The sequence below is a fragment of the Megalobrama amblycephala genome, linkage group LG17, assembly GCF_018812025.1.
Source record: "Megalobrama amblycephala isolate DHTTF-2021 linkage group LG17, ASM1881202v1, whole genome shotgun sequence".
Lineage (NCBI taxonomy): Eukaryota > Metazoa > Chordata > Actinopteri > Cypriniformes > Xenocyprididae > Megalobrama > Megalobrama amblycephala.
Genome location: NC_063060.1, coordinates 15,454,836 through 15,470,808, shown reverse-complemented (window position 1 = coordinate 15,470,808; position 15,973 = coordinate 15,454,836). Strand labels below are relative to the sequence as shown.

The window sequence follows — 15,973 nt, the reverse complement described above, 5'->3', positions numbered from 1 at the left end:
TATGCATATTGTGTGGTTTTATGAAACACCACGTGATTGCCGAGGCGTAAAACTCGTTAGCGCCAACTTGTGGCCGATTTCTTTCAAAATTGTTTCAGACCTCTAGGTCCATGAGTCGAACATGCCCATCGAGTTTCGTTCCGATCGGCGTACGTTAACCTTGTCTAATAGGTGCTCAAACTTCATTGGCCGATGGCGGCCATGTTTTCTGAGATACGCCAATGTCCTCATAGGCAGTCATGCCCCCTTGGACCAAGACACTGCATGCCAAATTTCAAGTCAATCGGACTAACGGTTGCATAGTTACAGATACTTTTATGTTTTTTTCGTATTATAGTGCCACCTAGTGTCCAATCGACGCGATTTTTTTATCGTGACCAAAGATTGAGCCCATACACATGTGTACCAAGTTTGGTGAAAATATCTCATTTTGTTTTCGAGTTATAGCCATTTTAGTAAAAGTGGCTCCGCCCTTAACATACATTTTGGTGCCCCTTAGCGACTGTGAATCAAAATTTCAAAATTCTCTCGATAATTATTCATCTTTAGACTCCAGAGAACATTTCTGCACTGGTTTGGTTCCGATCGGACGAAAAACCTAGGACTAGTTCGCAAAAGTAGTTTTTTGACAAAATTCAAAATGGCGGAAAAATTTTCATACCGGAAATGAAATCGGAGATATACGTTTTGTTCGTCAAGGTCTCAGCTTTCCAGTGATATAAGACACTTGAGCCTGTGACACACGGTTTAGGAGTTATGAGCCATTTCGCGCATTTGATCGCTGTAGCGCCACCTATTGGCCGATTTGGGTCATACTTTGTCAACCTCTCCTCGATTTTTGTACTATCATTTGACAAAGTTTCAAGTCTCTAGGCCTTACGGTTTGGGCTGCACGATGCGTTTTACGGCAGAAGAAAAAGAATAATAATAATAATAATAAAAATCCTAACAATTACAATAGGGTTTCAGCACTTCGTGCTTGAACCCCTAATAATAATAAAAATCCTAACAATTACAATAGGGTTTCAGCACTTCGTGCTTGAACCCCTAATAAAAATCCTAACAATTACAATAGGGTTTCAGCACTTCGTGCTTGAACCCCTAATAATAATAATCCTAACAATTACAATAGGGTTTCAGCACTACGTGCTTGAACCCCTAATAAAAATCCTAACAATTACAATAGGGTTTCAGCACTTCGTGCTTGAACCCCTAATTAAAGCTGCAAGCAGCATTTACCGGGGTTCAAGCCTTTAAGGCCTTTAATTAACATATATGTGCAAAAAGATATTAAGCTTTATTTAGCAAGCATGACACTGCTTAAATCACAGATGACCAGCTATGATATATGCTAAATCAAACACAGAGAAAGAGAAAGAAAAGGCTTAAACAATAATACGCGTGCTTACACATACACAAACACACACCACTTATTGGCTCACTTTCATTCTGTGTCAAAACAGTATCTGTTTTGTGTTTTGTGTGTCTGAGCATTCCTTGGAGAGATATATGGCTTTCAGGGACACTTGGTGAAGGCCACATTTTGAAATGACCCTTTTATATCCACTTATGCAAAAGTTCAACTTTTTTGATTATTATTAAACAACAGAGTCCAGAGAATTGTACTGCATTGGTTTTATTCAGATTGAGCAAAAAACCTGATTAGTATGCAAAAGTAGGTTTTTAAAATATTCTTGAATGAACAATTTGATTGGCAAAATAAATGATGGGTAACAACATGTTTACTCCAAGTCTCCTTAAAGTTTCACATAATGTGGCACAATTGTCACTAATACTTCAACCGAAATTAAGTGATGCATTTTGACAAAATGTGATTGTAATCATTAATAGTGATTTTATCAAGTCTAAATATGGATTATAGAACAATATGACAACTTTAACCAGCAGGTGGCAGCAAAGGACCAGTCATTAGCCTACTTTCATGGTCTGGTTTTGGTTTTGTACATTTTCCATGACTGCATTAAACATGTTTACACACCCATTTTATTGTAGATATTTGAAATACATGATAGGTAAGAAAATCTTAGTGCAAGTCTTGTCTTTTTCACACCAAAATAATGAATGAATGAATGATGAGTAGGAATTTGGTTTATCGCTTATATCTCAGGAACAGGACATTGAAAAATTCTGAAACTCAGCGGGTAGATAGAGCTCAACGGGCCCTGTGGAACGAGACCATCGCGGGGACAGTGAGTGTTGGGGGTCGGGAGTTACGCCTGGTCTAATGCGTATCTTTTTGTGCTTATGTCTCAAGAACGCCCAGACCAAATCGCACCAATCTTGAATCGAATCTAGTTGGGGAAAAGGCCTTTCCAACGAGCCCTTCCCCAAGGTCCTAGGAGGTAGGGCTCGGGAGTTACGGCCGTTTAAATTCGGGGGTCCCGCGAACTCGCGATCCGCGGGGGGGCGTTCCCGAGGCCCGCGACGGATGTGGCCGCTCAAGGGCCCGGAGGGGACCTTGCCATCCGAGTTTGAGCTCGCGGGGACTTTCGGTTCCTGAGTTAGAAGCAAAAATGTACCGGGATGTGACGTCATTGGCGGCCGCCATTTTAAATCGCGCCCGCTGGTTTTTGGCTAATATCTCGGCGAAAATTCAATGAAAATGCCTGAAATTCATAGTGTGGACAGACGTCATCTAGACGGTTCGAATGAGCTCAGTGCTGGCTGGATTGGTTGAGATTTCGTTTATAAACATAGGAATATTGTCATTTTTCATAATTGTAACTGTTATAACTTCTATACCTGTTGCCCAATCTTCACAAAATTTGTCATGCTTATTTAGAACATTATTTGGCATATGCTCACTTATTTTCGTGAAGTTCCGAGTTTTCGTTTAGGATTTATAGGCTTTTAAGTACATTTTGCCACACCCATTTTCTAAATGACCCTGTTATAGCAACCCAAATGATAAAGTTCAATTGTTTTCGATAATTATTGATCTAGAGAGTCCATAGAATTGTCCTACACTGGTTTCATTCCGATCGGACAAAAAACCTAGGACTAGTTCGCAAAAGTAGGTTTTTCACATATTTGCAAATAATTAATGAACGATTTGATTGACAGCATTGGTTCTTGAGGCAAAGTTGTTCAGCATGAGGAGATCTATCAAATGATATGCATGTTGTGTGGTTTTGTGACACACCACGTGATTACTGAGGCGTAAAACTCGTTAGCGCCAACTTGTGGCCGATTTCTTTCAAAATTCTTACAGACCTTTAGGACCATGAGTCGAACATGCCTATCGAGTTTCGTTCCGATCGACCTCCGTTAACCTTGTCTAATAGGTGCTCAAACTTCATTGGCTGATGGCGGCCATGTTTTTTGAGATACGCCAATGTCCTCATTGAATATCATGCCCCCTTGGACCAAGACACTGCATGCCAAATTTCAAGTCAATCGGTCTAACGGTTGCATAGTTACAACCGTTTTTATGTTTTTTTCAAGTTATAGCGCCACCTAGTGTCCAATCGACGCGATTTTATTATCGTGACCAAAGAATGAGCCCCTACACATGTCTTCCGAGTTTGGTGCAAATATGTCATTTCCTTCTTGAGTTATAGCCATTTTAGTAAAAGTGGCTCCTCCCACATTGCATGTTTTGGCACCCCTTAGCGATTGTGAATCAAAATTTCAAAATTCTCTCGATAATTATTGATCTTTAGACTCCAGAGAACATTTCTGCACTGGTTTGGTTCCGATCGGGCAAAAATCCTAGGACTAGTTCGCAAAAGTAGGTTTTGGACAAAATTCAAAATGGCCGAAAATTTTTCCTGGCGGAAATGAAATCGGAGATATACATTTTGTCCGGCTTGACCCACGGATTACAATGATATAAGACACTTGATTCTAGGACAAATGGTTTAGGAGATATTGACGATTTTCTACTTTTGATCGCTGTAGCGCCACCTATTGGCCGATTTGGGTCATACTTTGTCAACCTCTCCTCGATTTTTGTACTATCATCTGACAAAGTTTCAAGTCTCTAGCACTTACGGTTTGGGCTGCACGATCAGTTTTACGGCACGGGAAAAATAATAAAAATCAGGACAATTACAATAGGGTTTCAGCACTACGTGCTTGAACCCCTAAAAATCAGGACAATTACAATAGGGTTTCAGCACTACGTGCTTGAACCCCTAATAACGGCTAATATGCCCTTACTAGCCTATTTAAGTTGATCATTAATTACTAGTGTGTATGTGTGTAACATGCATAATTGTGGACCTTTAAAATAAAGTATTAACATATCTCCTTTGAGATCTGCCTCCCTTATGGAAGTAAAATAATGCCAAATGTTTTTGAAATAATAAGCTTGTTGAATTGCACTATTTGAAAAAAATATGCATTACATTAGCTGTACTTGCATTTAGATGCACTGTATTTTTAAGGCTTGCATTTTTATGGGCTGAAAATCAACATGGTCGTATATTTAGGCTGTGAATATTTCAATTAAAAATATTTCACACACATTTTCATTATTAAAAATTCAGTAATTCATATTCACCTTTTAGATTTCACTTCCAAAATATTCATTCTGTTTAAAAATACAACCTATAAAATTCGACTAGCAATTTTCAGTCCATTTTATTTCGCTTTACAAATTCGCTTCCACAAATTCAGTGGCTCAAATTCGGCAGAAAATTCAACATTTCACATCCGGGAACTGCAGGAAGAGCAGTAGAGTGCCGATGCATCATCTCTATCTGCTGTTAGTCTTCTTCACCAGCAGGTGCCGCTAGCGGCTGTTTAGGAAGACCAAAGCAACGCTAGTAAGTCATCATTCATTCATAAAAACGGATTTACAGAATTAGAGCAAGCGGTAAGTGAATGTGTGATGATTATCAGGGCCAGTATAAATGCAGAAAAGCTGATAAAGACACAAAAGCTGCATTTATGTTTAATTCAGTGTATTTACGCTTACTTTCCCAGTGTAGCTACAGCTTTCTCTCCAGTGAACAAGATAACGTTATTGCCCGATGCTGGTGTATAGATCAAACGTTAAATCTGAGATAGACATATATTTCTCTCTGTTGTTTAGTTTCCTTAACTTTATATCGCAGCGCTGTGTTGTAATACTAGGGCTTCCCTCATCCGTCATAGCTGCCATCAGGACATATAAACTCTTAACACAGCTTAATGGACTCGTACAGTGATATAAAAGACCAAACTCGCACCTCATTTGTGATGTAGGTTAGACTATATAGGCTCCAAGAAAGCAGATACTGGCATTAAGTTGATTTGACGCTGAACGTTTGATTATGATATTTGCAAATTTAGGGACTGTCTCTAAAGTTACAACATTCTGTATTCACGTTTCTATCTTCAAAAGCATTTAAAGAGAATGACTTAGTCACAAAACCAACTGTAAATTGTTCATCTAGGTGTCAGGTATGCAAACCTTTTAGATTTTTGATGTTTATTAAAATAAAAGTTTATAAACACTTTATATTAAATAGTTGATATGAACGAACAATGAACTGCACTTCTACAGCACTTACTAATCTTTGTTAATGTTAAATCCAGCATTTACTAATACATTATTAAAATCAAGAGTTGTATTTGTCAACTTTAGTTAATGCACAGTGAAGTAACATGAACAATGAACTGCTGTATTTTTATTAACGTTAACAAAGATTAACAAATACAACAACAAATGTGTTGCTCATGGATAGTTCACATTAGTTAATACATTATGAACCTTACTGTAAAGTGTTTCCAAATAAACTGTCAAGTAATATGTAAAGATTGCTATGTATTTCACTACTGTATTGGATCATACAAAAAAATGCCATAATTTAAAGCTCAATAGCATTTGATGAGAATGATTTACAATCACCAAAACTACCTGTGAAGTGTTCATCTATAGGTGCCAGGTCGAAGAGTGATGCACCCTTCTCTCTCTCTTTCTCTCTCTCTCTCTCTCTCTCTCTCTCTCTCTCTCTCTCTCTCTCTCTCTCTCTCTCTCTCTCTCTCTCTCTCTCTCTCTCTCTCTCTCTCTCTCTCTCTCTCTCTCTCTCTCACACACACACACACACACACTCACACACACACACACACACACACACACACACACTCACACAACACACTCAACTCAAAGTACATGCACATATACTTTTTCTTTTTTTACACATTCATCACACAATTAGTTCTACTTAGTTAATTTTATTTCTAAATTTTATTTAAAATTTGTATAAGCAGGATAATCTATGATCAGGTAAAATAAAAAATGAACAAAGTAAAAAAAATTGTGTGATGAACGTGTAAAAAAAAAAAAAAAAAGAAATAGTATATATGCATGTACTTTGAGTGAGGTGTGTTTGAATATGTATATGTGCATGTGTGTCTACAAGAGTTTAGTAGAAGGTAGAAACGTGAATACAGAATGTTGTAACTTTAGAGACAGTCCCTAAATTTGCGAATATCATAATCAAACGTTCAGCGTCAAATCAACTTTATGCCAGTATCTGCTTTCTTGGAGCCTATATAGTCTAACCTACATCACAAATGAGGTGCGAGTTTGGTCTTTTATATCACTGTACGAGTCCATTAAGCTGTGTTAAGAGTTTATATGTCCTGATGGCAGCTATGACGGATGAGGGAAGCCCTAGTATTACAACACAGCGCTGCGATATAAAGTTAAGGAAACTAAACAACAGAGAGAAATATGTCTATCTCAGATTTAACGTTTGATCTATACACCAGCATCGGGCAATAACGTTATCTTGTTCACTGTAGAGAAAGCTGTAGCTACACTGGGAAAGTAAGCGTAAAGACACTGAATTAAACATAAATGCAGCTTTTGTGTCTTTATCAGCTTTTCTGCATTTACACTGGCCCTGATAATCATCACACATTCACTTACCGCTTGCTCTAATTCTGTAAATCCGTTTTTATGAATGAATGACTTACTAGCGTTGCTTTGGTCTTCCTAAACAGCCGCTAGCGGCACCTGCTGGTGAAGAAGACTAACAGCAGATAGAGATGATGCATCGGCACTCTACTGCTCTTCCTGCAGTTCCCGGATGTGAAATGTTGAATTTTCTGCCGAATTTGAGCCACTGAATTTGTGGAAGCGAATTTGTAAAGTGAAATAAAATGGACTGAAAATTGCTAGTCGAATTTTATAGGTTGTATTTTTAAACAGAATAAATATCTTGGAAGTGAAATTTGAAATGTGAATATGAATTATTTAATTTTTAATAATGAAAATGTGTGTGAAATATTTTTAATTGAAATATTCACAGCTTAAATATACGACTGTGTTGAATGTCATCCCATAAAAATGCAAGCCTTAAAAATACAGTGCATCTAAATGCAAGTACAGCTAATGTAATGCATATTTTTTTTCAGTTAGAGCAATTCAACAAGCTTTTTATTTCAAAAACATTTGGCATTAATTTACTTCCATACTCCCTCCCCTTCAGGTACAGTCATTTATGTTCATCTGTTTACATTTATTGAGAAAAGAAGACAAATATCTAAGAAAATGAATGCGTATCATTTCCATCTCTTGTTTCTTGTTTCTTGACAGACCGAAAGGAAAAGGACAGTGATTCCCAAACCACAGAGAAATTAATTACTGTTGATGAGTATCAAGCACAACCTCGACAGAGACTCAGAAGAGGCTGAAAAAATGGAGGAAAACGAAAAATTGAGAAACGATGACAAAAAAGTAAGAAAAATGCACATACTTTACTGTTGTGGTGAATCAGCAGCCAGCTATCAAACTGTTTGGTGGATTACTTTAGTAGTTTTTACTGTCTTCGCATTTCAAACTTTCAATTTTTTTGTAGAACTGCTATTGCTTCAATATTATTATTCAACTTGCTATGTAAAGTTAAGACAAAGAATTTAATAATTATTGGTAATTAATTGTATTATCAAGTATATGACAAGAAACCTGAAAGTTTTCCAACCTCTAACATCTGGCATGATGGCTTTGTAAAACGCATCATTAACATTAAATTCATCAGCTTAGATGACCATATGTACACATAGTAAATAGGTGTAAGAGATTGCTTTATCATATTTTATTTTGCTATATTTTTGTTGCTAGAGCTACCAAATCTGTTAAATGAAGTGAAGATGGCCCTGAAGTCTCTGTTTGTCAGCATCAGTCACATAACTTGGAAGATGGGACAGGATTTGCCACAGAGTAATTACAGAGCCCTTCCAACAGAACAGGTAGTCTACTAGTTTATCTAGTCAATGAAGTGCTGAAACTCTGTTGTTGTTGTTGTTGTTGTTGTTGTTGTTGTTATTACTATATTCAATGTGATCCAGTGGGAGTAAGTTTAGGTTAAAGGATTTGTTCAGTTTCAAATGAAAATTAGCCCAAGCTTTACTCGTCCTCAAGCTGTCCTAGGTGTATATGACTTTCTTTTTTCTGATGAACACAATCTGAGAAATATTAATAAATATTCTGATGCATCCAAGCTTTATAATGGCAGTGAACGGGATCAATGAATATAAGGCTGAAGAAAGTGCCTCCATCCGTCATAAACGTACTCCGCACGGCTCCAGGGAGCTTAATAAAGGCCTTCTGAATCGAAGCAATGCATTTGTGTTAAAAATTTAACAATATTTAACAAGTTATGCAGTAAAATATTTAGCTTCCGCCAGACCGCAATCCATATTCAAGTTACGAAGTAAATTGGAATCACGTCAGTTACAGTTTTTTCCGTAAGTTTATTAGGGAAGGTGTAGGACATAGTGTAAGCTTTGTGAACTGCAAGAGTTTTACACTTTCTTCGTAACTTGAATATGGATGGCGGTCTGGTGGAAGCTAGATATTTTACTTCATAACTTGTTTAAATATAAATATTTTTTTACACAAATGCATCGCTTATCTTCAGAAGGCCTTTATTAGGCCCCCAGAGCCGTGTGGAGTACGTTTATAATAGATGGATGTGGATGGAGGCACTTTCTTCAGCCTTATACTCATTGATCACTATCACTGCCATGCCATTATAAAGCTTGGATGTGTCAGGATATCTATTAATATTTCTTCAAATGTGTTCATCAGAAAGAAGAAAGTCATATACACCTAGGATGGCTTGAGGGTGAGTAAAGCTTGGGATAATTTTCATTTCAAAGTGAAATAATAAGTTTCTTGCTCCTTGCCACAATAGTAGCAATTCTTGTCAAACTCACAACTTTCTGGTTCCATTTGGAAGTCCAGATTCCCAAACATGCTGCTGTTGATTTGTCTAACTTGATATGTAGTCATGGACTGTGGGCAACTTTGTTTCCTAACATCAGCAATGTTTTGCCTTTTATTTGTTTGTCTCACAGGAGCAACGTTGCAGAAAGTGTCCTCATGTGGTGACCGCCAGCATTGGTACAGCAATTAATGCCAAACTTACTGAAATTAGAGGGAAGAAAACAAAAACAAATGAAAACCTTAATGGTCTTTGATGATTGATAGCCGTGACCGTGTGTTCAAGGTATTTTGTTGTTGTTGTTGGAGTGTGTTTGTGTGTGTGTGTTTTGCCTTCGCAAAGTTCAGTTTTATATCAAGTTGTAATTTTAAATTACTCTTGTGGAGTATAATTTGATTGTCTTGTTGATTGTGTTGAAATAAAAGTATTTTTAATGTAAATTTGTGCAAGTAATTGTCTGAAATCATATATGATTTGTATATGCAGAGATATTGTAATATTTACTGAAATCATAAAAGATAATTATATGTAGAGATATGAGGTATTAGGTGGAAACATATAAAGTTTGAAGAACAGACACACAATTTACCTATTAAAAACATATATAATCTGTATAAAATTCATATGAGCAAATAATGCAAAATTTAAATGAATCCTATATGATTCAATCAAGAATTTTAAATGATTTGTATAGGAAATTTACTGATATTCATACACATTTTCTACTAAAATCATATACTATTACATACTGTTGTCATGTAAAACTCATATAAGAATTTTGCAGTATTCATATATGACCTAAAAATCCCATACAAGTTTTATGTGTGCTTTTTAGTATGAAAGTGGCCATAATCGGTCTGATTTTGTATATGACATGTATTGGACTTATATGAAACACATAAGGAAATTCTGGCTGATTTGAGTAAAGAATATATATGGTTGCTGTATATGAAACATACAGGTTTTTTTCATATGGGCTTTCTGTAACAACTGATCCTCATTATTATAGATAATATTTGAGTACATTGTATTGGAGCAATAGGCCTACTTTGTTTAGCAGTATACAAAAAAAAACAAAAAAAAACAGTTGCATTTATTTGTGGATCTTGTTTTATGTAGTTGTATATAATTCCACATTTGAACAACATTAAAGGGATAGTTCACCCAAAAATGAAAATTATCCCATGATTTACTCACCCTCAAGCCATCCTAGGTTTATATGACAATCTTCTTTCAGACAAACACAATCTGAGATATATTTAAAAATATCCTTAGTGCTCCAAGGTTTAATGGTTGTGAATAGTAACCCACATTCTGAAGACAGAAAAAATGCATCCATCCATTAAAAAAAAAGTAATCCATACAGCTCCAGGGGGTTAATAAAGGTATTTTGAAGTGAAGGGATGTTTTTGTAAGAAAAATATCCATAAATAAAACTTTATAAATTCACATAACGAGCTTCCGGTAGACGACCGTACACAGAATGCGCAAGTTGACTTGCGGCAAATGAATAACCCGTGACGCGATGTATCTATGACGCAGGATGTAGGAGTATCGTAAGCTTAGACGTCTCTCACGGTTCAAACAAATACGGCTGGGCAACAAACTCAAGCTCCTTTTCTCTTATATCGAAATCCTCCGACATTTCTCTTTAAAATTTCTTGTTTTTAGACTTCTAATTTGTGACCAGTGTTTTGTTTTGCACTCTCCTCTTCGCCTCCACATTCCTCATTGTGTCATTGCGTTTGGGTCAAAGGTTGCTCTTCTGCCCAAATTGACGTGCACAATATGTGTACGGTCGTCTGCCGGAAGCTCGTATATTTGAATTTATGAAGTTTTATATATGGATATTTTTCTTACAAAAACACATCCCTTCACTTCAAAATACATTTATTAACCCCCTGGAACCGTATGGATTACTTTTTAATGGATGGATGCATTTTTTCTGTCTTCAGAATGTGGGTTACCATTCACAACCATTATAAACCTTGGAGGACTAAGGATATTTTTAAATATATCTCAGATTGTGTTTGTCTGAAAGAAGATTGTCATATAAACCTAGGATGGCTTGAGGGTGAGTAAATCATGGGATAATTTTCATTTTTGGGTGAACTATCCCTTTAATTTTCAACTTCGCTCGTTCCCGTATGGGTGGCGCTAATCGCCAGTAGGTTTCGCGTAAAAAGCGACGAAGAAGACATTTAGACATGGCGATGTCCCGTACAGTACTCATGCCGGTTCGGGCACTCATCGCTTTGAGGAGAAATACTCTTGAAATTAATAAAGACATCTGGTCAAACTGGACTTTTGTAAGTTCATATAGGACTAAAACCGGTGTCATCCATAAACATCGCCATTCTCCGCCGGAAACACTTCATAAAGGTAAGATGTATGAGAACATCATGCAGAAGATTCTCAATACGAGCTTTTTTTTTTTATTTCTGACAGTGTCGAAAATTTGTGTACAGGTCGTCCTGATCTTCTCCGAGAGTTTCCTCAACCAAAGAACCTCTTGTACGCCACACTGTCCAAATCCCTGGGTCTGTCTGACCTGTCCCAGTACATCCAGTACAGCTGCACTGATGGAGAAGTCAAGGTTAGACGCAGCTTTCGCACCCTTGGCCAGCAGGGGCTAGTTGCATAAACATTGCCATTATCTCAAGACTGTGTTTTAAGAACTAGTATGAGCAATTAACAGTTAGTTTGGGGTAATCCGTCTTACTTTTCGGTATCAGATTAGACCAATCTACGTCTTTATGTAACTGACTTTTCAAACGTTATATGAACAGTCTTAAAGAAAAAAGAATTGATGACTAACTTGTAAGAATCTTAGAATGAATGCATGTTGGAATGCCCCGGGGTTTTCAAACGGGGGTTCGGGGAAATGTTTAGAGGGAAAAAAGGAAATAAAAATGTAAAAATAATATTATTAAAATTTAATAAAAAACAAATGTAAAGACAAATTTATATTAAAATAAATAAATAATTGCTCAGAATAAAATGTGATATTAGTAAATGTATAAAATAAATAATAATAAAAGTTTTTAAAAAAATTATAAAAGTTGAAAAAAAAAAATCTTTCTCTTGGAAGTCTGTAACTATATATGATCATTCCACTATAACCAGTGGAATGATCATACATTTGGGGTCTGTGTCATCCAAAAGATTGAAAATCTCTGGTCTGGACAGCACATTTAAATGAAGCCACATATTCTGTTTGATGAAATGCTACTGTGTGATAATTATGGTAATACCATTGTATTTTTTGTACACTTGCACTTTTATACAATGTCTTTTAGAGAGCAACCGTAACTCTTCATTGGCCCATGAGGATGGAGGCTGAGGGCTTTGGGTCTCGTAAACTGGAAGCAGAGCGTCAAGCAGCAGCTGCAGCTCTTTGTAAACTCAGAGTAAGTATGAGCTGTATTCTTCTTTAGTACTTCTTAAGACAATCTTAACATCTTAGTGTACTGAGTTGTATGGACTCCTCTTTTATTGTGCTTTTGCTTCATTTTTGAAGCTCGAAAGCTGTCTTCATTCATTGTAATTTCACAAAAAGAGCATGGAAAACAGTATTCAAATTTATAATAAATGAAGAAATTCATAACGAACCCATAATGAAGGTTTTTGATGAAGATTTTGCTTGCTGCAACTCTGAATATATCATTTAGCATTATTAACCATTAAAATGTGAAAATAATTTCACAAATAAGGTTTGTTTCCTGTGCTGTTTACAAAAAAAGATGATTACAGCACTATTTGTAGGTTTAGTAATCTTGACAATTGAGCATTGTGTCTTTAGGAGCTGGGAGTCCTTGGTCAAGGAAAGCAACCATCCAGAACAAGTAAGACAAGACAGAAAGGGAGGCAGACATCTGTCTGGGAAGATGAAGAAGAGGATATGTCTGTCCGTGAGCATCTTGAACCTTTCCCGAAGAAAACATTGAAGGAAAGAGCCCAAGGGTAGTCTAATACTCTTCCTGAATACTGCACCTGAGTTTATCATTTCAAGTTCGTCATTCCAGTCATATTCAAGTATATATAGATGAATGAAACGCATTAAAACATACAAGTGAGTTAGTAGTTACCAATTCATAAAATACTTAGACTTGTATAGGTCAACTTTGGAAGTACAAACAGGGCACAGATGATGTAAACAGTAAACACAATGTGCTAAGTATTAAATGACAATAAATATGTAGTGCAATCTAATGCAGTTTACATTGGAATACATCACTAACAGAATATGCAAGGATGGGCACTTGTTAGTTATGTAGTAAGCAAAAAAAATGTGCCTAGTTAATATGTCCGAGTGATTTTTCTGTATTTCAAAAAGTGAAAGGGGCCAAGCAGAGATCCCTAAGATACCCCATTTTGTTAGTGATTTGAGCCCTGTTTGGAGGGTAATTGTTTCTCATGAGGATGTAAGGTATTTTCAACATTAACAGAGGCTAGTCAGTGATTTTTATTGCCATCTGGCTCATTAATGCAGGAATGTGGACAGGGATGATTCAATATACTACTCTTACATAAATTTGACACACTATTTTATATCTAGTTGTTGTGCATGTCTGTGTATTTGATATGATCTCCATCTGTATCTGATATTTGATATGTTATAGGCCAATAGAAGAGGATCCAACAGTGACTGAGGCACTCTCCATATTTCCAAAGCCGAGGGCACTTCTTGGTAGTGTCATTCAGGTGGCCACATCATCCAGTAGAGTCAGAGTGAGTTAGAAACTGTTGTTGACCAGCACACACATCTGACAAATAGACAAAATAAGCATGTTTACATACAGTCCCAAAAATCAGTTTATTGAATTAACCAGTTGTTCCGGTTTATATTTAAACTAGTAACCCTGCAACACAAGTAAACTACATTTATAAGACTTTATTAAGGGGGTCATGAACTGCGTTGTTTTATTGTTTTATAATGTTTCCTGGGGTGCACTTATAATGTTAGCATGCTTTTTACATCAAAAATTGTCATAATTTAGAAATAAAAGGCATTTTTCATACCCTGATTTTAGCCCTCTTATTTGAACGCTGTTTTAAGGGGCGTGTCTGCTGTGAGACTTCAGTGTAAATGCCCACTGTTGAATAAAACAGGAGGTTGGGCGCGAGGCCAGAACTCAGTCACTGATAAACTTGCGCTGTTTGATTGACAGCTCCAACGATTGCAAAGGCAGCTTTCTTTGATCGCTTTCTTTATATTATATAATCACAGGTTAAATAACAGATTATTTTCATCTTACTAAGAGAAACAATGAGAAGTTGACCGTTAATCACTGGTTTGATTTACTGGCACATAGACAAAGAACATCTGACTATACATGAGTCATTAGATTTCAAATCAGGTATTAGAATTAACACACTTACTTACATGTTGTTACTGTTGAGTCAATATCGTGAAAGTCTGTTTGCAAAGCCTGCTCCGAAATGCGATTGGTTTACCAAAGAATCCACAGGAAATGTACTGAATAGAAATAAATAAAGCTCAACTGAGACATTCACATTGTTGAAAATAAATAACCATATTCCTAGCAAAAGGATCCTTTGAAAGGTAATGTTATTTTTGTCCTGTTGTATTTCTCTCATCTCACTAACATGCCAGTGGGCGGGGCTAATGTTGCAATGTTGAAGTAGGCGTTGATTTCTTCTGTGTAAGGAGGGTTTCACCTATAGGCACATTTGTGGGGAAATTCATTTAATAGGACTGGTGTCAATAAAAGCTTTTATTTGACTAACAAGGAAGTTTTCATTTCTGAAACTTGCAGGATATTCTTATAGTACAAATACCTCTTATTTATCAAAAGCTTAAGAAAAAGTTGATTTCTCAGTTCATGACCCCTTTAAAAAATCAAGTTATTCCCTGGTAGTGACATCAAAACCTAATCATTTGTGTATCAGAATAATTCCATGTGTTATGTGAGATGTGATGTTAAAAAGTAAGCAGTATTTTGACTGAACCACTACTTCCGATAAAGGACAATGGGTTAACATGTTTACATGAACCCGTGCAATGTCAGTGTCAGCATAATCGGGTTAAGAACGTGCATGTAAACTCGCTCATTGATTTTTCTTTTTCTCATGTTTTATTTTTTTCCTCCATGTTTCTGTTTCTCCGTTCTTCCGTGTGAAGGAGCTGCTTCAGTACAGAACTACTGGTGGGAAGGTAAAGACATGTGAGTTGACCTTACACTGGCCGGAGGAGATGACCTTTACAGCCCATGGCCGTCGTAGACTGGAAGCGGAGTCAAAGGCAGCAGCACTGGCTTGTCTCCGGTTTAAGGTTGGTGTGTAGGGCAAACACTCAGCAGATTATTGCAGAAATTAAAGCAGCTTCAAAACAATTAATGTGTAAAAAAGTTATAGAAGTTAAAGTTTACTGTCAAGCAAATGTATTGAACATTATTTATTTTATACAAAATACATATTATACAAAATTATTTGGACTCTAAAATTGCTAGAAAATTAAAGCCATATGTCTATCCATGCTGTGTTCCAAATTTGAAGTTCGTATCACAAAAACTTGAGCCGTTTAAAGGTTTTAAGTGCTGTTTCCATAGTAATGCAATGTCAAATTTCAAAACCGTTCTCCCAGGATGTGAAAACCGTTTTAGTGTTAAAGCGTTCACATGATACCTAATTAATGATATGACAGGGAAAAAGGGAATAAAAAAAGGAGGCCAAGTGTCTCGCTACCGGCTGACAGTTAAAAGGTTATGGAACCCGCTCACGAGTCATTTATTCATGAATCAGACTATTCATGTCGCACTGTGTGTTTA

At 36.5% G+C, this 15,973-nt stretch overlaps 1 protein-coding gene and 1 long non-coding RNA gene across 3 annotated transcripts in view; both read left to right on the top strand.

Moving 5' to 3' along the window:
• Positions 1–7,455: 7,455 nt before the first annotated feature.
• On the top strand, positions 7,456–10,152 carry LOC125251226. The gene is made up of 3 exons (XR_007180947.1): positions 7,456–7,693; positions 8,078–8,205; positions 9,316–10,152. It is a non-coding gene; the product is annotated as an uncharacterized LOC125251226 (long non-coding RNA).
• Positions 10,153–11,334: 1,182 nt separating this feature from the next.
• Positions 11,335–15,973, top strand: part of dhx30 (DEAH (Asp-Glu-Ala-His) box helicase 30) — a 30,632-nt gene continuing 25,993 nt past the window's right edge. Inside the window, exons 1-6 of one of the 2 annotated variants that reach the window (XM_048163766.1) lie at positions 11,335–11,564; positions 11,651–11,778; positions 12,482–12,592; positions 12,985–13,145; positions 13,805–13,913; positions 15,328–15,477. In XM_048163766.1, the coding sequence (XP_048019723.1) occupies positions 11,390–11,564; positions 11,651–11,778; positions 12,482–12,592; positions 12,985–13,145; positions 13,805–13,913; positions 15,328–15,477 (834 nt within the window). In that variant the 5' untranslated portion in view covers positions 11,335–11,389. The remainder of the gene's footprint in view (positions 11,565–11,650; positions 11,779–12,481; positions 12,593–12,984; positions 13,146–13,804; positions 13,914–15,327; positions 15,478–15,973) is intronic. The other variant, XM_048163765.1, reaches the window with a different exon arrangement.